General features: G+C 40.6%; 1 protein-coding gene across 4 annotated transcripts in view; it reads right to left on the bottom strand.

Moving 5' to 3' along the window:
• DERA (deoxyribose-phosphate aldolase) overlaps positions 1–21140 on the bottom strand; it is a 138040-nt gene extending 116900 nt beyond the window's left edge. For all 4 annotated transcript variants that reach the window (XR_016394877.1, XR_002645153.3, XM_089920353.1 and 1 more), the window contains exon 1: positions 21028–21140. Coding sequence is in view for 2 of the 4 variants with exons in the window: in XM_089920353.1 (XP_089776479.1) it covers positions 21028–21058 (31 nt within the window). In the remaining 2 variants the exon portion in view is untranslated. The remainder of the gene's footprint in view (positions 1–21027) is intronic.
• Positions 21141–22354: the final 1214 nt, after the last annotated feature.

Genomic DNA, 22354 nt, shown 5'->3' with positions numbered 1-22354 from the left:
AAGTCCTACATGGCACCTTCTTCCAAAATAGGGCTATTTCATCTACATTAAAAATCTGTTGTTTAGCGTAGCCACCTGCATTATTTGAGCTAGGCCTTCTGGATAACTTGCTGCAGCTTCTACATCAGCACTTGCTGCTTCACCTTGCACTTTGATGTTTTGGAGATGGATTCTTTCCTTAAACCTCATGAACCAACCTTTGCTAGCTTCAAACTTCTCTTCTGCAGCTTCCTCACCTCTCTCAGCCTTCACAGAATTGAAGAGAGCTAGGGCCTAGTTCTGGATTAGAATTTCACTTAAGGCAATGTTGTGGCTGGTTTGATCTTCTATCCAGACCACTACAATCTTCTCCATATCAGCAATAAGGCTGCTTCGCTGTCTTGTCATTTGTGTATTCACTGGAGTAGCACTTTTAAGTTCCTTTAAGAACTCTTCTTTTGCATTCACAACTTGATTGCTCGGTGCAAGAGGCCTAGCAGCATTCCCCTCTCACTAAGCTTAATCATTTCTAGCTTTTGATTTAAAATGAGAGATGTGCGACTCTTCCTTTCACTTGAACACTTACAGGCCATTGTAGAGTTATTAATTGGCCTGATTTCAATACTGTTGAGCCTCAGGGAATAGGAAGGCCTGAGAAGAGGGAGAGAGATGGGGGAACGGCAGGTCGGTAGAGCAGTCAGAACACACACAACGATTATTGATTAAGTTTGCCATCTTATATGAGTGTGGTTCGTGGCGCCCCAAAACAATTACAATAGTAACATCAAAGATCCCAAGTCACAGATTACCATAACAAATAAAATGACAATGAAAAAGTTTGAAATGTTGCGAGGGTTACCAAAACGTGACAGAGAGACAAGAAATGAGCAAATGCTGTTGGAAAAATGGTGAGGATAGACTTGCTCGACGCAGGGTTGCCACAAACCTTCAATTTGTAAAAAGCACAACCTCTGCCAAGTACACTAAAGTGCAATAAAACAAGGCATTCCCATATTTCATTTTCCCTCTATTTCAGAAATGTGATTAGAAAGTATACCATTGTACTCCTAAAAGGCGCAACATCTCCTTTCTATAGACCACCAGAACTTACATTTCACCATATCCCAGACGCTTTGCTTTGTAAGGATAGCAGAAAAAAATCTAAGAAGGAAGAAGACAAAAGTCCTTTACGTTTTCTTTTACATTCTACCTAGCCTATTTTTTGCCTTTAAAAAACAGACTCACTCTATCAGCCTAAATCAAGCATTGGTTCTTCAGTCTCTATACCTGTTACTTTGCCAGGCAAAACAAGTTAGGAACCTTTATGGGCTCATATATGCTTGTCGAATTTGGAAACCACCTGTCTTTCAGACAAATTAACACCTTAAATAAATTTGTTAACAGTTTCCCATATTACAAGACATTTCATTGCCAAGATCTTGGTTTTACCACTCTACTGTACACTCTCGTAAAGACACATCATCAAACTTACTAAACCACATTTGGATTTCCAAATACTTAGCCTTTCAATTCAATGTACTCTGAGAAAACTTCTGGACAGTTTCTCCAAGCCCCTAAGTGTGCCTAGTGTTCAGAAGCAATCATTAGACCTCGGAGAAATTCATCAAGCAGCTGGAAAACTTTGGCCCCCTATTGGTAAAGATCCATCTCTCAGTCCTTTGGGAAGATTTGATTAATTACTCTAGGAGCTAAGAGCCTCAGAGAAAACCTATTTAACTCTTTCCTCTCGATGACAGACTTGATTACAGACTTTCCTAAATTAAAATCTGAAAGCATCCCAAAATGCTCTGGGCATTTTATTTTTTTTAATAGAAAACATTATTCATAAAGCTGCTACCCATGCTGGACGTCGTGCTAGTCACACAAGCTAGAGTCTGCAAGGATCCTTACATGCTAGAACAGACCTGCACACAACTAATCCTATCAACATATCATAAGCATAATTTAAAGGCTACATAATAGAACTAAAAATAATAATAAAAACTACTTGATTTAAATGACTATGTTAATCTCCCCCCAAAAGAGAAAGAATAAATATGTTAATGGAAGTTTATGAGTTCATATTATTCCTGACACATCACCTTTTAGGCAAATACTTTTTAAATGACCTCTGGAGAATCACTACGATTTTGTTATTAAAATTTGTTTATTTTGATTTTGAAACCAATGTCCACTTTTACCAAAAAATATCGCCGTTCTCAAGTAATAGTGTATGAGCACTTGTCTGTGATTAGTTACCTAAAATAGTCATAGGATGGCACCAATGAGACTTATCCAATAAACACTCTACAGTCTGGCTATTTCTCAGTTTTCAAAAACGCTGATCACCAAAAATAAATAAATAAATAAATAAAATTTAAAAAATAAAAGAACTTAGGATGGATAAATTCCCACTGGGGGGAAAAGCCCCCGATGATAACTACCTTTAATATATTTCCATATAAAGGGAAGCAAATCACTATAAAGGTAGTACTGAGTACAAACTTCAACCCCATTACACTCTAGTACACACTGGGGCTCCAGCTGCCCTAGACCCTTTGAACTTCTCCCTCACAACCCCATGTTATATTCCAGTTGGCAAATATCCTTGTTCACAATCAGTTATTCTTCGGCGCTGAGGTCAGAACTTTCCAACATTCCTATTATATCCTGTGTAAAAAGAAGGGTAAGTAATCCTTATTGTAGCTCACAACGTTCCAGGCACCATGCCTGCTGCTCTACATGTAATGCCTCATTTAATCTTCACCCTGTGGCCTAGCTTTTATTCACATTTTTTTAGGTGTGAAAACTCAAAAATCATGGGTAGAAGAATCAGGATTTGAATCCCAGGCAGTCTGACTTCAAAGGCCAATTTCCTTTCAAAAAAGTGGCTATACTGGACTTCCCTGGCAGTCCAGTAGTTAGCACTCCACACTTCCACTGCAGGGGGCCCAGGTTTGATCACTGGTTGGGGAACTAAGATCCCACATGCCGTGCGGCACAGCCAGAAAAAAATAAATAAAAGGCTATACTTCCCAACATATGTATTTATTTGCAGAAAAGTTTAATCTGGGTGGTCTCGAACTACATACCCAAATTCTCAAACTGGGACACGAGATCAACCTTTGAACCCAAAGTGAACTAAGTTTTGAAAGAAAAATAAAAATTTTAAAAATAAACATTTATTGCATAGCTACTGTACGTACCATACATGCCGTCTATCATCTTCTCACTACCTTCTTATTTGCAGAAAATATCAAACGCTTTCCACGTCCCTACATACCACAGTCGCCCACTCTCCAGTAATGCCTTTATCTATGTTTAAATACATATATTTAAACACATGCAGAAGGAGCTTGGGATGTAGTTGTACCCCTAAAACAGCAGGCATCTAACATGTGCTAAAATATGGATAAAGAAGATGTAGCACATACATATAACGTAATATTAGTCATAAAAAGAAATGAAATTGAGTTATTTATAGTGAGGTGGATGGACCTAGAGTCTGTCATACAGAGTGAAGTAAGTTAGAAAGAGAAAAACAAATACCGTATGCTAACACATATATATGGAATGTAGAAAAAAAAAAGCAGGACAGGAATAAAGAGGCAGACGTAGAGAATGGACTTGAGGACACAGGGAGGGGGAAGGGTAAGCTGGGACGAAGTGAGAGAGTGGCACTGACATATATACACTACCAAATGTAAAATAGATAGCTAGTGGGAAGTAGCTGCATGGCACAGGGAGATCAGCTCGGTGCTTTGTGACCACCTAGAGGGCTGGGATAGGGAGGGTGGGAGGGAGACGCAAGAGGGAGGAGATATGGGGATATATGTATATGTATAGCTGATTCACTTTGTTATAAAGCAGAAACTAACACACCACTGTAAAGCAACTATACTCCAATAAAGATGTTAAAAAAATAAAATAAAATAAAACACCCTGACTGTTAGCAGACAGGGCTCCAGTTGACGCTGCCTTCCAAAACCAACAAACCAACCCCGTCACATTATGGAGCACCGTGACTGCCAACACTGCCTGGGAACCTCTGTTCAAAACTGAATTCCAGCGGCAATCACCACGTGCTGGGTGCTGATTCAAAACACTGCTTCCCACGGCAGCACCTGATAGCCTTCTGCAAGTTCGGGAAGAAGTTCTTTTGTGGCACAGGTTTTTAAAAAGGGGGCTGGTTTTGCCGGTGCTTTGAGGTGCTCTGTGACAAGTCATCAAAAACGTGAAAGCACCAGCACCCCTACTTTAAACAAGACGTGATTAGACTTGCCAACTCGGAAGTTAGGCTGAGTCAGCTCTACAAGAGCATCTCTGCAGCCACGCTCCTCGGGAAGCATTCCCCCTGGGGGTGCACCCCAGGAACACAGACCCCCTCCCCAATCCACCCCCCCACCCCCCCCCTACCCCGCCTGCTCCAGAACTGGAAGCACCTGTTGCAGTCATGTGACTGAGTCAGCTCTCCACAGGAGCTGGATCTGGTCCAAGTTTCGAAGACAAGGCTACTCCGGTCTGCAGGGGACGATTTAACAGCTACAGATCTAGAAGACTGAGAGACTTACGTAAGGTCAGCTATACCCAGCAGAGTGAACAGAAGTCAAAATGGCAAGATTTCAGGAAGAGCAAGAAGGCTCCCCACCACCCAATGTTCCCTCTGGTTAAACGTTTCAAATTGCACAGCTGTCATTCCTTGGTACTTATTAAAGGTAACTTTCCTAGGAAAAGTGGTTCGTTACACCATCAATCTCTCACACGTTGGTGGGAAGGGAATTTTCTGTTCTTCTCCCAGACAGCTCTTAAACAAGGGGAAAGGCACCCTCCAAACAGACAGCTCAGGGGAAAGCTCACAGCAAGAGGCAGGTGCCCCAGAGGCAGAATTTCCCCTGCTCTATAAGCAGTATCCGTAACACCAGTTGATTAAACCAGCTAAACCAGCTAAACACCAGCTAAACCCTTGATTACCCAGGGGTTAATGATCCAAACAGGATGCTCTAGGCCCCTGGCCGTTTCCTGTTCTCATTGCTTGCCCATGGCATGTCCACCATATAATCCAAATTATAAATATATAAAAAGTTGAATTTTAAAGTAATCATTTTCTGTCTCTTGTTTTTAAACCCCTATATAAGAAGAAGAATGAGTAAGAATTTTAAAATTATTAATTAAAATAACATTTGGAGATTATCTATAGATTTCCTGTCTACCTTCATTGGTTTCCAATTAAGACTGGTAATTAGCAGTTGGTCATATATGGAATGTGAGGTTTTATGAAGAATAACAAATGTAAGTATGAAAAATTAAAAATAAGTATATAAAGAGGCAAGGTAGCTCTCAGGTTAAGAGCAGTCTCCCAAGTCACACAGACTAGGGCTGAGTCCCAGCCCACCACTCTTGCCAGCTATACGATTATAGGCAAGATGCCTTACCTCTCAAAACCCAGCCCCCTCATTTTGTAAAATCAGGATAAAAATGGTACTGACTATATAAAATTGTGGGGAGGAAGAAAGTACAGGCTAATGCATGTACTTAGCTATATGATTTTGTATATTTTAAGGACTCAATCAATATTAACTTTCATTGTAATGGTATTCATAGTACCATCTTCACGAAAGCAAGAGCATCTCCCTTTCAAAATATTCTAAGCAAATCAAGTTTAACTTTGTCAGCATGATAATGATCAAGTAGTTCTGTAACAATACGGTTTTCTAGAGATATATATCAAAGTAGTAGGGGCAAAATGGTATGACGTCAGTTTGGATTTACTTTCAAATACTATAGCAAAAAGGGGGACTAGTAAAGCAAGTGTGGCAAACTATGACTGTTGAACCTAGGGGATAGGTATATGGTTCATTACCACAATCTCTCCATCTCTATGAATGTTTGAAAACCTTCATAATAAAAAGGTGAAAAACAGTCAATTGGTCTGTCAACAGATATTTATTAAGAACACTCCAGGAGCCCAACACAGAACTGGTGCCATGAGATTAACTATTGTTTTAAAAAAAAATCAGGCAAGCAGCAACTGTACCTTTCTGGCATGTCACCAAGAAGCATAGGCTAAGTAAAGAGAAGGGCTCTCGGGCTTCCCCCGTGGCGCAGTGGTTGAGAGTCCGCCTGCCGATGCAGGGGACACGGGTTCGTGCCCCGGTCCGGGAAGATCCCACATGCCGCGGAGCGCCTGGGCCCGTGAGCCATGGCCGCTGAGCCTGCGCGTCCGGAGCCTGTGCTCCGCAACGGGAGAGGCCACGGCAGTGAGAGGCCCGCGTACCGCAAAAAAAAAAACAACAATGGAGAAGGGCTCTGATCTGTGAATAGAGGTTTCACAGCATCACAGATGGCGTTTATGCACCCGACTCACTGGAGAGCCTTAGCCTTTCTTAACCACAGTTCCTCATCTGAACCAGAGAACAAATAAATCTGAATGACTACTTTCTCATTCCTCCCAGGAGAGAACTAGTACCCTTCCAAATACATCAGAGAAAAACTGTTTCATTATACATGATGGATGCCTTAGGGCATTAAGGCTTAATTCTCTTGCAGACCCCAACTGTGGAAGGCCGCTGGAACCTCCACTCAGAACCCTCTTGCTCTTAGTTTTCTCACAATTCTAGAAACCTCGATGCTCTTGTTTCTAGCCTAGTGCATATTCAAAACACCAAGTCAGAAGGTGGAGATCTCCATAGCAAAAGAGTGACATCCTGATCACACGAGAGGAATCAAAAACTTTATTAAAAATACACTCAGAGAACCAGAAAAAAGCAGAGCAGCCCAGGCACTTTAGAGAAAAGTGGCTCTAAAAGCCTCAGGAGTCCATTTATACCTTTTATTGCTAAAAGTTAATATTTACTGAGTACTTACGATACAGAGTACTTACAAGGACTTAACATGCTTGTAATGACGACCCTCCAAGTCGCCAAAAAACAATTAAATTTTACCCAGTGCACTCTACTTCACACAGAGACTAAGCCTTCAGAGTTCTGCCTTCTCCACGGTATGATAGTGGGCAAGTTTAAGTTCATTCTATTTATACATTTTTTTTAAATTTCTATGATGACTATATGCTACCTATTAGGCAAAAACATCTTTTAGGGCTTCCCTGGTGGCTTAGTGGTTGAGAGTCCGCCTGCCAATGCAGGGGACACGGGTTCGTGCCCCGGTCCGGGAAGATCCCACATGCCGCAGAGTGGCTGGGCCCGTGAGCCATGGCCGCTGAGCCTGTATGTCCAGAGCCTATTCTCCGCTATGGGAGAGGCCACAACAGTGAGAGGCCCGCGTACCGCAAAAAAAAAAAAAGATACTTAAGTTTAGGAAAATTTCATCCTAAATGGCATAAATTTTAAACATTTTTCATTCATACTTTGAAAGAGTAAAACCTCCACACTGATTCATTTTCCAAAGTTTTTAGATAGGTATGCCTCTTATGTAGGAGTTATCATCTTTGGTGTTAAGGATCAGGTAATCAACATGGTGAGAAGCAAAGTTACAGAGAAAAAAAAATCAAAATAATTTAAAAGACATCTACTAAACAAGAGAAATAAGAGAAGGTTTCAGGAGAGTGGAGGGATTTAAGCTTGACCTCCAAGGGGGAAGGTGTGGGTAACAGGAACAGGCCAAATGATCCAGGATCCTCAAAGAGAGAGAGCAAAATGTCTGGGCTTCGCACAACAGGCATTGTAAGTTGCTAGAAAAGGCACTGATGCTTCTTTATTCATTCACTTAACAAACACTAATACAAACAATTACGGGCACCATGAAAACTACTGTTCTATGTAATATGAGGGACACAGAGACCCAACAAACACAGATGCTACCCTCGAGCAGCTTATTATATAAAGCATCACCACAACATGCAAACACAGGACAGAAATCAGTAGGTGCCATAAGACAAGGCAAAGGACCTCAGGAGATGAGTAGTGAACAGTAAAGGAAATGAAGCAAGCCTTTAACAGAGGAGGTGAAACAATGAAAGCTGTATTTTCGGAAGATTACTGGAATAATGGCTACCATTTATTGGTCACTCATCAAGTTAAGTGTGATGTAACTATATTTCTCATTGAATATTCACACTAATTCTGCCACGAAGACATCAGGTCCATTTTATAGAAGAGGAAACTGAACCTCAGAGATTAAAGTACTTATCCAAGGTCACACAGCACATGTCAGGGCTAAGATTCAAACAGCTCTCTATGATTCCAAACTCAAGCTATTTCTACGATGCCGTACATAAAATCTTTAGAGTGAAAAGCATATTTACTTAATTCAACTATTTGACATGCAACTTTAACAGATTTTAACAGACATTTCCACTTCCAGTCTTGTAAGAATTCCTATGTGGCTAAACCCATTCATCACCTCCTGACAGAACTTTTTTTTTTTTTTTAATATATGGTTCAGTTACTTTAAATGATTCATTCTTTTTTTTTAACTTTTTATTTTATATTGGAGTATAGTTGATTAACAGTGTTGTGTTAGTTTCAGGTGTACAGCAAAGTGATTCAGTTATACATATACATGTATCTATTCTTTTTCAAATTCTTTTCCCATTTAGGTTGTTACATAATATTGAGCAGAGTTCCCTGAGCCATACAGTAGGTGACGGCACTATTTGATTGTCCCCCCAATTCAATTACGCCTTTCTACTAAAGACCGCAATTACATTAATTTGACTAAGTCAGATTTTATATTTTTCATGAAATGGAAATACATCTTAAAGGAGCCAAATAAAAAATAAAAATTAAAATTAAAAAAAAAAAAAAAAAAAAGGAGCCAAATAATCAAAATAGCAAATATGAGAAGATAAGCTGTTATTCTATTTGAACAAAAAACTATAAGGAAAAGTTTAATCAAATATGGATTTTCCTAGGGCAGAATGAGAAAGACCACTGTCATGACTTAGATATGCGATAGAATGAGCGAAGTGTAGGAACAGAAGAAAAGAGGAAGAGATGAATCTACAAGGTACTATTTATGAATGAAACACTAAGACTATGATCAATACTCTGCCATGCAGAGGAATGAATACAAAATAAAAGGCTCTGCTTGCGTGAAAGACCTGTGAAGTCCAGATGTACATTCATGAAACATCTAGAGAGAAAGAAAATACATAATAATGCATTTCATTATGTCCAATCATCACAGAATGTGGGGGTGGGGGGGGAGGGATAAAAACTGATCACTGGAACTTAGAGCCTTGAAAGCCCGGGAGGAATGTGATGACCAGAGAAGGAGGGAAAGGTATGAATTCCAAGCACAGAGACCATCGCAGACCTACAGTTGCACAGAATGGTAACTCTAAGCAATGACCCGAAGACTCAAAGAACTTCAGAACCAGAAGGACTCTCAGAGATCATGTGTCTGTATTTTGTTTTGTTTTCTTAATAGACTTCATTCTTTAGAGAAGTTTGAGGTTCCCAGCAAAACTGAGTGGAAGGTACAGAGACTTCCTATTTACCGCCACCCCCCCACCCCGGCCAGAGTGGCACATCTGTTACAACAAGATCAACGAACAGTCATGTCTGTTTCACCAATTTGGAAAGCACAAGCCAGGGCACTGGAGTCCCCTACCCAAGGTCACATGGCCAGATGCTGTCAGAGAAAGGACCAAAATGCCTGGGTCCCAATCCTGTATCCTTTCCTGATAAACCACAATGCACTGGGTGAAGCATACATGGCCAAGTACAGATCCCCGGACATTCACTCCACAGGATGCCTGATTTCACTTGACATGTAAACGTACTCTTGTCGGCACCAAAACAATTTAACTCTCTTTCAGAAGCAGAGAGAACTCTGCTTTTTCTCTGAGGCATCTTCCGTATTACTAGCACCAATGCCTAATGTCTAGACTCTACATGCTAATCACTAAGTCCCACAGCTTCTCTATTTTATGTAGTTACTGGCATAATATTACAACCAGTCAAACAATATCCATCTGCAGAATGAAACTGTGATTTTTTTCTTCCTGGGGCCAGATCCATGAGGTGTTTTCACTGATAAAACCCATACGAGATCTCTGCCTCATGCAAGAGATTTCCCACAGTATTTTTAAATGTTAGGAATAAATATCAATACAATGTTGACGGGTTCATTGTTTGAAACAGGGCAACGGCATATCCCAAGGATGAGCAAAGTCTGCTTTCCTTGGCAAGAGTAAAGCTCTGTGCTTTCCCAGTGACACTTCAAAGTTTGATGAAGACAAGTTTCTCAAGGGCGGGGCCTCCCACCTTCTGTGGCCCTCGTCTCTTTCACAAAGACGTGGATAGTGTCGAGTACGCACTAGGTACTCTACATATATGTGCTGGATGGAAGGGTTTGAGAGTATAATAATAATTACCTCCTGAAGAGTCAAAACTTTTTGAAAAAGGAAAATAAACTCTGCTTATAAAGATACAAGACTAAAATACATTTCTTGTTTCTTTGGAAAATTATCAGAAGCATTTCAGTTTCTCCCTAAATACGGAAGAAAAAAAAAATCTCCCCCCAAAACGCCAAAATATACGGAGCTGGAGCTACTTTGCCAAATACAAACATAGAGAGGATTGTCCCCTTCCTCCCTGAGTCCACAATACAAACTTAATAACCTCCAAGGAAATGTATGTTCTTTCTCCCACCAGAAAACTAACTAAATTACCCTTTCTGGTAGACAGTATCACATCTGCGGGTATTGGGATCTTTAGGGTCTGCTCCCTCCAGTCTCTGAGACCATGGAGAAGATACTCTCGGATAAGTTACCAAAATCATCATCAGGACCACTGTTGGACTATATTTTTCCATTTAGCCACGGCATTATTTGAATAAAGTATGCTCCATTTCAGATACAATGCACTTTTCAGATATATACACCTACTTAACTGCCTTACACTCCTGATTTTTCCGATATAAATTCACAATATGCTTTGCACGTTTGGTGACATATTTCGACTAGAAAATAAAAGGCTAAATTGTCCCCAGATTTGCTTAGAAGCTTTGGTAACCAAATACAAAAAACTATGACATATAAAAGATATTAACGTAAAGGTAAAAGTGACAGAGAAAGGATTTCTCAAAAAAGTAATCCAGTCGTCCCTCGGTATCCACAGGATTCGTCCCGGGAGTCCCACGGATACCAAAATCTACGGATGCTCAAATATCTTACAGAAAATGGCACAGTACAATCAGCCCTTCAGGGATGCGGAACCCGCGGATACAAGCCAACTGAATACAGTAACGGAAGATTCCCTGAAACTCTAACTGATCTGGGTCACTCTGGCTTACTGCAGGGTTCTCAATCTGCAGTGTTCATGAGAACCATCTGGGGAGCTTGTGAAATGTAGATTCCTGGGCTCCTCCTCTCATATGGGTAAGGAAAGCTATTGTGGAGCTCAGGAATCTGCATTTTTAACAAGCATCTCAGGTGATCCTGACTCAGGGCCAGAACCCAGCCGAGCTCCTACAAAGCTAGTGGTAAATGGAGGTAACGCAATGTATTGGAATAAATCAGCAAAGACAGAGCCTGAGCCTCAAGTCCAGTACTGCCTCTAGCCAGCCCTGTGACCATAGCTTTACCTTCCTTAGGTCCCCATTTACTCGTCTGTAATACAAGGTATTATCTGTGAGACTGATACCTAAGATGCCTTCCTGCTGTGAAACGGTGACATGTTTAAAAAAAAAAAAAAAGAGGTAGTTTTATAAATGCGGACACTATTTATTTCCCTAGGAAACAGTGTTTGACATATTCCTAAGTAATGTTTATACAAGGATCTCTAAATCAGAGATAATAGTCTGTAGACCTTAAACATGCCAGACATCTAGTTCAATGCCAAATGTTAGACACTGAATGAAATCACACACTTACACACACACAAACACACCTCTACCTTGTGGCTATGGGGCAGGAGTTGTGTCCACTAGGTGTTCAGTTGCAAAGCTTACCTGAATCTGAATTACAAGAGCAGTTAATTTGGATATTTTTACCAGACATTAAACACCACAATCTTGACATTATTAACCACATTCCAGGAGAACCAAAGCACCACTTAAGTAGCACCTTTTTAGGAAGTAATTACCAGAGGCTGCTCTTATCTCAGACTTTGCTTTAGGGGAAGTAGGCCTGACTCTACAAAGACAGAAGTTGCAGCCCGGGAGAGTCTCAACACTTACAAATCTGTATACTTTGCTGGAGCGGAGATGAAACATTTATCCCTCCCGTGTGACCACTTTGGTTTCCAGGGAAATGACTATTCATGGCTGAGGCAGGCAGAGGAGAGGTACATCCACAGATGCACACACACCACACACCAAAGTTAACTGAAAAATTTCAAAGTGCCTTTTTATGCCTTTAACTCAAAGATGAACACATTTCAAGGTGACACAATCCTCCAGTGACAGGCAGCGTTTTAAAAGGGCCAGCGCTCTCCACTTAAACAATTTCTAGTGACACGTCTAAATCGCATCCTCCAGGGCTCTCTCCACTGTCTCGCTGACTAGTCTTTCTTTCCCGGCAGAGGTATCCCATTTCAAATGAGCGCCTGAACTTCGTGTTCCCTCCTAACAATTAAAATCCACAGAGCTCAGACGCTTTAAAAAAATTTTTGTTTTTTTTTTAATTAGCAGGCACCATGGAAAACTTTTATTTATTTGATTATACAAACAAACCCAAATGATTATAGTTCTTTCTGTTTACCAAAACAGTATCAGAAAAATTAAACAGTCTCATCACTCATGCTTATAAGCAAATGGTAAAAGACTTCTAAGGTAAAAATCAAAGTTTGAGTTCAGAAAAGGATGCCCAATTTAAAACCTAAAAGCGTACACGATCGTTATATTGACTCTGTGGATGAATTTCATACATAGAATACGAAGGGTTTTTTTCTTCTTTCTTCACTAAAATATTACTGTTAGCCATTACAGAATGAGAAGATTACACTAGAAATCTGAAAATTGGGTTCCTATAGTTAATGAAACATGCCAGGCTGTTTTGGGTAAGTTCCTTTGCAGAAACTACTCCCTGTCAAAAACATCCTTTCCAAAAACCTCCCCTGGACTACCTGTAAATTCTTCCATCACTTTCCAATCTGATTACTTCTATATGGTCACCTGTATCCTCCTGTGATGATGTACATGACAGTGTCCCTTCGTTGATTGTGAGCTTCAGGAAAGCAGGGACCAGGCTATGGTCACTCTGGTATCCCAGCCATTACCACGAGCAACAAGTAACCAGTGCCAGGAACAGCAGGAACTCTACTTTGTTTTTGGGTTTTTTTTTTTAATGTGTATAAATTTATAATACATAAGAATAAATTTTTTAAATGCATTCTGGTCCCCTCCCCTCCTAAACAACTGTCCTAACCCCCCACAGCGGGAGGGTGGGAGTCATTTGAGCCAGGTCAGGAGGGGGACTAACTATGGCCCAGAGTGGGCTATGGGAGCCCAACAAGCTAGGGAGGCACTTAAGCACGGCGGGTAGGCCAGAGTCCAATCGCAACACAGAGGGTGTCTGCACGAAGGGAAGGGGTAGCCAGACATGGGAGTCGAGACAAGCAGGAAAAGGAGGCTATCTACGTGGATGGGCAGCCTGGCCCAGAGAGCCATAGACCTGCTGGGGGGTATCAATGTGGGCAGCAGCCTGACGCAAGCAGTTGGAGCCCAGGCTGGATGAAGGTACCCAACTCAGAGTGTCAGAACCTGAGTAAGTCCAGAAGAATGTCTACTGGCCGTGGAGTATGTACAGCCCAGCACGTGAAGGGTTTCAAATATGCAAAGAGAGAAAAATGGAACAAATCCGTGGTATTGTACTGGAATTGGAGGAATCAGTCTGACTCCTGGTTTTCACTATATAGAGAGATATAGACAGATGATAAGCAGACAGCTACAGAAGTAAACGTGTGGGTGTTGTGTGTGTGTACACATTCTCTAGCTCTACCAAGTAAGGGGATTCGGAGCAGAGACATTCCAGTCACCATACGCATACCTACCGCCCAGATCATGGCATCTAAATACCATTATCCTCCGAAAGAAACATTCCTTGGAGAAAGAGCTGACTCTAGTGCTGGGGCAGGGGAAGTATAAGATAAGCCTGGGACACCTTGTTAAGCCAAAAAAGAATGAAGTACTTCAAAAATAATGGTACACGTCAGAAAGAGAGAGAAGCTAGGATGAAGGGGCTCCCCTTAGCAAAATCTAAACAATTTGAATATTAAATAATAATAGTAACAATTACAACCCATTTGGAAAAAATAGGAAACCTCAAATATATACTAATATAGACAAACATAAATAAATTGAAAATCTGCAGAGAAACAGGGTACTTAAATAGTTTCAAAGTACCACCACACAAAATACACATGAATTACAAAGGTTAAAAGTAACTTTACAGTGGTGAAGCCTAGGAGACAGCACCTTAATCGAATAATCACAATGAACACTATCAATAATGAGACAAGTCAATATCATGTGCTACCTAACAGGATACAGTGAGAAGAACACAGCATCATTTCTGTGAAATTCCTGCCAGAGATGCAAAATCTGAATCTAACCACGGAAAAAACAGTGCAAACAGAAACGGAGGAACATCCTATAAAATAACTGGCCCGTATGCTGCAAAAGTCAATGAAACACTGAGCAGTCATTTCAGCCTGAAGGCTAAAAAGACAGACAATTAAAGGCAACATATGATTGTGAAACGGATCTTTTTGAAATAAAAAACATTGTTTGGACAACTGGCCAAACGTGAATGAAGTTGGTGGACTGGATGGTAATAATGTGTCCACGTTAAATGTCTCACTTTGAGGACTGCAGGGTTGTTGCAGCCTTTGAGGAAACTGTCCTTACCCATAGGAAATACTCAAGTATCCAGGGGTGGTGGTGCATCATGTCAGTCAACCGTGTTCCTCAGGTGGTTCAAAGGAAAAAGTTCTTTCTACTGCACTTATAACTTCCCTAAAAGTTTGACACTGCTTTAAAGTTAAAAAAAAAAAAATACAGCAAAAAACTTGTTATTCTGGTTTATAATCAATACAGGTTTCCCCTACTATCTGAAAGTAGAGAGCTCCTAGGAAACCTTTGGTCAGCCGAACTGGCACAAAGTGAAAAGTGTCACCCACTTTCCGAAAGTTCTCATTATGCCATTTCGCTTTTATGGAAGACCTATATTAGTAGGTCTAGTAACTTTTCGTAAAAGCAAAAATTCTTTTGAATTTCTTTCCTTTAGTGAAAACAGGTACTAATGCAGGCATTTCATAAGTGAAGTGGCGTAAGGTAACCAAGTGCAGTGGGATACCTGTACTCAGTGGAAGATAATAAATTCATGTATAAGATCAGAATTACATAAAAATAATTATTTTCATATTATCTTTCTTCCCTAGTACCTAGAATATTACACATACACACAGAGGCAGCTATGGCATAAAGCAAACAATAAAGAACTTGTAGTCAGATGTTCTGGATTTGAATCATTACCTATGAAGCGAAAATAACAACTTACCCCAAAGGATTACTGGGAGAATTAAAAGAGGTAATGTTTGCAAAAGTATCACAGTAAACCTAAAGAAATATACATATACTAAGTATTAAAGAGAAAAAACATTGGATTCAGATATAAAATCCACACTAATTTAAAATATGGCACAAATCAATTTTACAGTTAAGAAGAAATCTCCAGTTAACTCCACTTGGGAAATCCCCTGCAGAAATCTAATAATTTTTAATTCTATTCTTACCTAATCTTCAATGCCCTTCTGTCTCTCAAAAAATAAACAACAAAAGGGATTCTGGAAAGGTAATTCACGTTGTTTCTCACCTGAAATCTATAGACTCCTTAAACTGCCTTGTTTATAACTAAAGAGATTCCAGTTCTCAGGAAACTATAAAAAGAGGTCCCAAAATTAGAAATCCAAAAAAAACAAACCAAAAAAAGACAAAAAACAAAGACAAAAAAGTTACCTCAAATCAACAAAAGATAATTATCAAAATTTTTCTCCATCTTCCTTTCTTTCTCTCTCTCTCTCTCTCTCTCTTTCTTTTTCTTTCTACACCTAAAGATCACATCAAGAGACAGGAGTGTTTTTTAAACCCAGGAAGCCAAAGTAAGCCCAAAGACTAGAGTGTGAGAGCTGGGGTTTTCAAAAATACAGAGAGACAAGAAAAAGAAAACAAACCAACCGACAAAAAAAAAACCCTGACCGCTTGGAGCTCACTCCCAGGTCCCCACCCCATGATGCTCTGAGGCACATCAGCACACCTACCTGAAGAAATCCCAGAGGAAGGCTGGCTTTAAGATGCCAGCCCAGAAAATTTCTTATTCAGTTACATCTAAGCTTACTCTCATAATCCACCAAAGTTTGGATATTTCCATTCTCCCTCAGGATAAACTTCATCTTCCCCCAAACAAATTGCAATGGTTAAGATGTGGGTTATGCAACAAGACCTACTGTATAGCACAGGGAACTCTGCTCAATATTATGTAACAACCTAAATGGGAAAAGAATTTGAAAAAGAATAGATACATGTATATATATATATGTATATATATATAAAAAAACTGAATCACTTTGCTGTACACCTGAAACTAACACAACATTGTTAACCAACTATACTCCAATATAAAATAAAAAGTTAAAAAAAAAGATACAGGTTATGGTAATAAAACAAAAATCTTTCACACAGACACAGGCAAATCAAAGCTAAGAAATTCACAGTAAAATTATTCACTAGCTATCGACTTGCCTTCCCTTACATCACAGATCGAGTGCCCCAGGCAGCACATATAGACCAATTGCAGTGGTGAAGCACGTAGTGTTAGCACCAAACCATCTACGTGTGAATTCTGGCTCTGCCACGTTAGCTCTGCCTAACTGGCTTTTGGCAAGTTACTTCAAACTCTCTATACCTCAGTTTGCACATCTGTAGAACAGAGATCATAATAAAATCTTCACAGGGCTGTTGTGAAGACTAAATGAGATAATGCAAAAAGCACTCAGTATAGTACCTGGCACAAAACTAAAGCTCTATGGTAACCACCATCATTATACCCAGCAACTAGGCATAGTGTCTAGTGTTAAATAAAGAATTATTGTGCAAGCAAACCATGCTTTGCCTAACTTTAAAGTTTAAGATTCCAGTCAAAAAAAATTTTTTTTAACTTTTCTAAGATAACTTTGCAGTGGAAAAATCACCATCACCAAAATCAGAAGCATTCTACACCAAAGTTCTGCCTTAGCACAAGTGGCAGAAATGAGCTACTTACATTTTGATTCTCATCGAAGTTCTTAAAGGGAAAATAAAAGTTACAAGGCCAAGACGGCCAGAACTCTGTTATGGCAACTCATTTAAGGTACAGTTTAGGCACAACTATCTAATTTATTAAATAGACAAAAATAAATGCAAAGTAACTGCATATCACATTTGCACTTATTTTAACTGTAGTTTTGGCTTGATGCCCAGCTAGGGATCGGACCTAGCTCTGTGAAGACAGGGACTACCCTTGTCCATCTTGTATCCCCAGAGCCCAGGGTAATACTACCCAGTTGACGATCGGTACTCAATAACTACTTTTTGGATGAATAACAGTGCTTTGTAAAATACAAAATCCCGTCTTCCTTCTTGGTTTGGCAACTAATCCAGAACTGATCTCGTTTATCTGTATTTTAAGCAAATAAACTGCCCCTTCTGTTTGTTCTGACTTGGATTACAAAAAATGCCCCTACAGAGCAAAACATTCCTCAGTAATCATGGTCCCTGATCATTCCAACTGTGGATATATGCCTAAAACAATCTCTTTTTACTGCAACACAGGAAATTCGTAGAATTGTCCCCATCCCGTCCCAGTTAAAAATCAGTTTTCAGTTAGTTTTTTTGTTTTTCAGATATCTTTGTAAATTTCCTTTGTGAACACAAGACCTTACAGATATACAGACAGATACAAAGCAGAGACCCTTAGAAGTCACCTAATACAAACACCCCCATTTTCCAGATGCCTCCAAAGAAAATCACATTTGAAAGGAAGCCACACTGCCAACATCCTTCGTAAGCCTCTTGAGATCTCTCTTTAAAGACAGAAGTAAAAAAATTGAATTGTAACGTTATTCAGAAAAGAGGGAGAAGGTAGAGACTGCACAGCACCTGTCCATACACAAGGGCCCAGGTGGACACCCCAGTGCTCCCAAGCAAGGGGCAGTTCTAAATTCACTCCTGCATTCAGCAGGCATGTTTGTGGGCCTTCCGTGTGCCAGACACTATCCTAACTGCCTGGGATACATCAATGAAAAAAAGAAAGATCACTGCCCCTGCTGCACCTACATTTTAGGCAAAACTTAACAGGCATCTAGCAGGATAAGGAAAAGAACATCATCGGTCCATTTTAATAGAAGGCAAAGGGCCAGAAGCACTCCATAGAGCCCTAAAGATCTTTAAGCCAGTGGTTCTCAAATCTGAGTGCATTTCAGAACCACTTTAAAACCACCAGAATGCCAGGGCCCACCCCCAGAGTTTCTGACTCATTAAGAGATCAATGTGGCCTGAGAATTTGCATTTCTAATGAGCTGTCACCTAATGTTAATGCTGTACGTCCCAGAACCACACTCTGAGAACCGCTGATCTACTGTTCAAAGAAAGCAAGTAGCCTGGCCAAAGCCCCAGGCTGGAGCTAGACCAGATTTAGGGTTCTTTTTCCTTCTGATTCCAAACTGGTCAAGCCTTCTCCATAGGAGGACACAGCTGTCACCTAATGTTAATGCTGTAGGTCCCAGAACCACACTCTGAGAACCGCTGATCTACTGTTCAAAGAAAGCAAGTAGCCTGGCCAAAGCCCCAGGCTGGAGCTAGACCAGATTTAGGGTTCTTTTTCCTTCTGATTCCAAACTGGTCAAGCCTTCTCCATAGGAGGACACAGCTGTCACCTACTCACTTAATGGCAAACACTGCCCAAAGAAAAAGAGGTTTTTAGCTTTATGTATAAGTTGGAGAAAATCAGAAATTAATGTTTTAAGTAGAAAATATCTTAAACAGATAGGATTGATCACTAAACACTGACATAAAAATGAACATTAGAGGGTCTGTTCTTTCTTTCTCATGTCCAATGGGTCCATAAAAGAATGTTTTCCTTGAAGGTTTTATCATGAGGGTCAGATTCAGTCTCAAATGAACCTATTTATTAAAAAAAAAAAGTCTATTAACAAGAAATATACATGCACTACAATATAAATTAGTGACTGTATCAGTAATAATTTTAGTTTTTTTGTTCCAACTGTATTTTCTAAAATTTTTACAATAAACATGAATTCCTTCATAATAAGGGAATAAAAGTTTATTTCTTTAAAAAAGTTAGTGTTTATTTTAAAAGACTTTTAATTAGAAAACTCTATAAAAGGCATCAACTAATAAACTGCATAAATTAATACCGAATGATTTTTTTTCCTAGTACATAAATATTCCAAATAATTTATTTTAGGTCAAATCTCTGTCTGGATTAATGATTAATACCAGTGAAGGAAAAACACCCTAGAAATATATCTGATGTTATTTAAACAAAGAGAATAAAACAAAACTATGATCATTTAAATAGCTGCATAAAAATCACGTTTACTATTATTCTACACAGCAATTGATTTTTGTCTATACTGTTACTTTTCAACAAATGAATGGATGTGATTCTAATTCTTGCAAATAAAGTAAAAAAAAGTTCTATGTCAACTATACCTCAATAAGAAAAAGAAAGAAAAAGGTTTGTGTTTCTTGAAAGAAAAATAAACTGCTACGTTTTGGGGAAATAACAGTGCATCAAATGGCGAACAAAGTCACGCAGCCATACCCTGAAGATACCAAGATGACTAAGACCCACAGCCCATCCCTATCCCCCATCCATCATCTTTCTGGATCTTCCAATCTAGGGAACTCCTTTATTACTAAAGTCCACATTCCAAAGATAGAACTAGAGTTTAAAATATAACCTGCTAAAGGGCAGTGAGTAAAGGTGAATCAGTTCGGTGAGGAAATCACCTGCCTTTATAAAGACAAGCTCTTACCATTCGACAAAAGTTCTGGACCATCTCATGAAGCCTAGACTCTAGTTAGAACAGTCACTTTTAAAGAAAAAAGCGTACCCGTATGACTTACATACAATTTATAGCTAATTTTCTCAAAACTGGCCCCTAAAAACAGAATTCACCTTTTAACACTATTACTGTACATACTTACTTGGTACATTGTGAGTACCTAGTAAACTATTATATACTTACTATATACTCACAATGTGCCAAACAATTAACATCCTCTCATTTAATCTCCAAACCAATTTATGAGGTAAGTGCTATTAAAATCATTTTACAGATTAAGACATTTAAGCACAGAGTGATTAAGTTATTTGCCCAAAGTCACAGAGCTAAACTGAAGATCCAGGATACCGATATGCAAGCTATAATACTTAAACTGAGATCCTTAACCTTTGGCTCCATCATGGTTTTGCTATGTTTGAATTGCGGATTTTTCACATTTTGGGAAATCAAAACTAAGTTTTCTTGCCAGAAATATTTTAGAACATCAATGAAATGAAATAAATGAGGAAATAATCCAAGCACTTTTAGAAGTCGCTGTACTTCTAAAAATCACACAATTTACATTAAGTTACATAGTCCAGAGACAACTTTTCCAACAGCACGATCACTCTGGGGATACGGCTGTGTTAACAATTACCTATGGAAACCCGGCATTAAATCGCACAAGATAATTCTATTAGGAGCGTGGAAGGGAGGTTTTCATCTGGTTTGTCTGGGGGGTCTTTGGGGGTTTTTTGTTGTTGCTGTTCTTCGCAACCAGGTGAGCTAATGAGTTGGAAGATGAAAGTCTAATCCATTCCTATTCCTTCCGCTTATAAATATAAGGCTTGAGAGTCAAGGTTTGCGGGGTCCACGTGCGCAGGGGCTGTGTCTCCCAGGTGCGGCCCCCAAGCCTACGCCTCCCGCCCCGGGGAGCACGCGCCCAGGGACCCCTGGCCAGGGAACCGGGCGGCGCGAGGCTCGAAGAGACAGGGGACCGGAGCAACGGAGAGGGGAGAGAGCGACCGCGGGCCCTTACCGAGCTCCGTGCCTCGCTGGTGCGCCGACATGGTACGACCGCCACCGCAAGGTCCGGCCCCGCGCGCCCGCCAGCCCGCCTGCCCTAGCTCTGCCCTTCCTGCTTCCGCGCACGCCGCACGCCCCGCCCTCTCCGCTCTGGGGGCGGAGCCCCCAGCCGGGCCGCGGAGGCGGGATCCCGCGTCCTTTTCTCTGCCAGGAAAATCCGTTGCGCGCATTCCTCGGTCTTCTCCACCAGGTGCGGAACTCGCGTACTAACTCCCGCAAACCATGCTGCCAGAACTAGTGGTGAAACCCTTAAGTTACTGACTGTACTGAATAAAAGCATTTGGAGACTTTTCACCGTAGGATTACAGAACAAGAAGGGAGAGGATCCTTCCAATTACTGCCTGGGACCAGAGCTCGAGGATCCCACACCTGAAACGGGAGCGGTGATCCCTTAGCCTGGTAAGGGCGGCCAACCAGCAAACTGGGGCCCGGTGCCATGTGACTTCTACGCTTGGCTTCCTGAAGAGAAGCAACTCTGTGGCCAGAAAAACCAGGGGGCCTAGGAGTGGGAAGAACTGGGGTCTCAACTTTGCTCCGGCAGCGATTAATGTGACACTGGGCCATCAACTGCCCTTCTAAGCTTCATTTTCCTTATCTGTAAGAAAGCACCTTGACAACATCTTTTTTTTTTAAATTATTTATTTGTTTTTGGCTGTGTTGGGTCTTCGTTGCTGCGTGCAGGCTTTCTCTAGTTGCGGCAAATGGGGGCTACTCTTCGTTGCGGTGCATGGGCTTCTCATTGCGGTGGCTTCTTTTGTTGCAGAGCATGGCCACTAGGTGGGCAGGCTTCAGTAGTTGTGGCTCGCAGGCTCAGTAGTTATGGCGCACGGGCTTAGTTGCTCCGCGACATGTGGGATCTTCCCTGACCAGGGCTCGAACCTGTGTTCCCTGCGTTGGCAGGCGGATTCTTAACCACTGCGCCACCAGGGAAGTCCCTTAACAACATCTTGGAGCTCTAAAATTCTCATTCTGTGATACTAAGAATTTTTTCAGGCTTTTTTTGTGAGCAGGAGGTTAAAGTTATCTGGAGTCACTCAACACAGGCTACTAATCAACTCTGTACTCATGGTCAGAGACAGCTCCACTCTGCTGAAAGAAGGAACTCTCTTAGTTATGGCTTGTTTACCATGAGCCGGTTACTATGCTAGGTACTTTCAGAGAGATGATAGCATTTGAATCCCAGAACAATCCTGCCAAGTATGTACTGTATCTCCCTTGCTCTATACAGACACCAAAGTTATGAACAGAGGCATCCTGGTGTAATGGAGCAGACTCCAAAC

This window comes from Delphinapterus leucas, chromosome 11 (genome assembly GCF_059928025.1).
Source record: "Delphinapterus leucas isolate spDelLeu-1000000601 "Yukka" chromosome 11, BTC_Dleu_Yukka2, whole genome shotgun sequence".
NCBI classification, from domain to species: Eukaryota; Metazoa; Chordata; class Mammalia; order Artiodactyla; family Monodontidae; genus Delphinapterus; species Delphinapterus leucas.
This window is presented reverse-complemented; position numbering and strand designations above follow the sequence as displayed.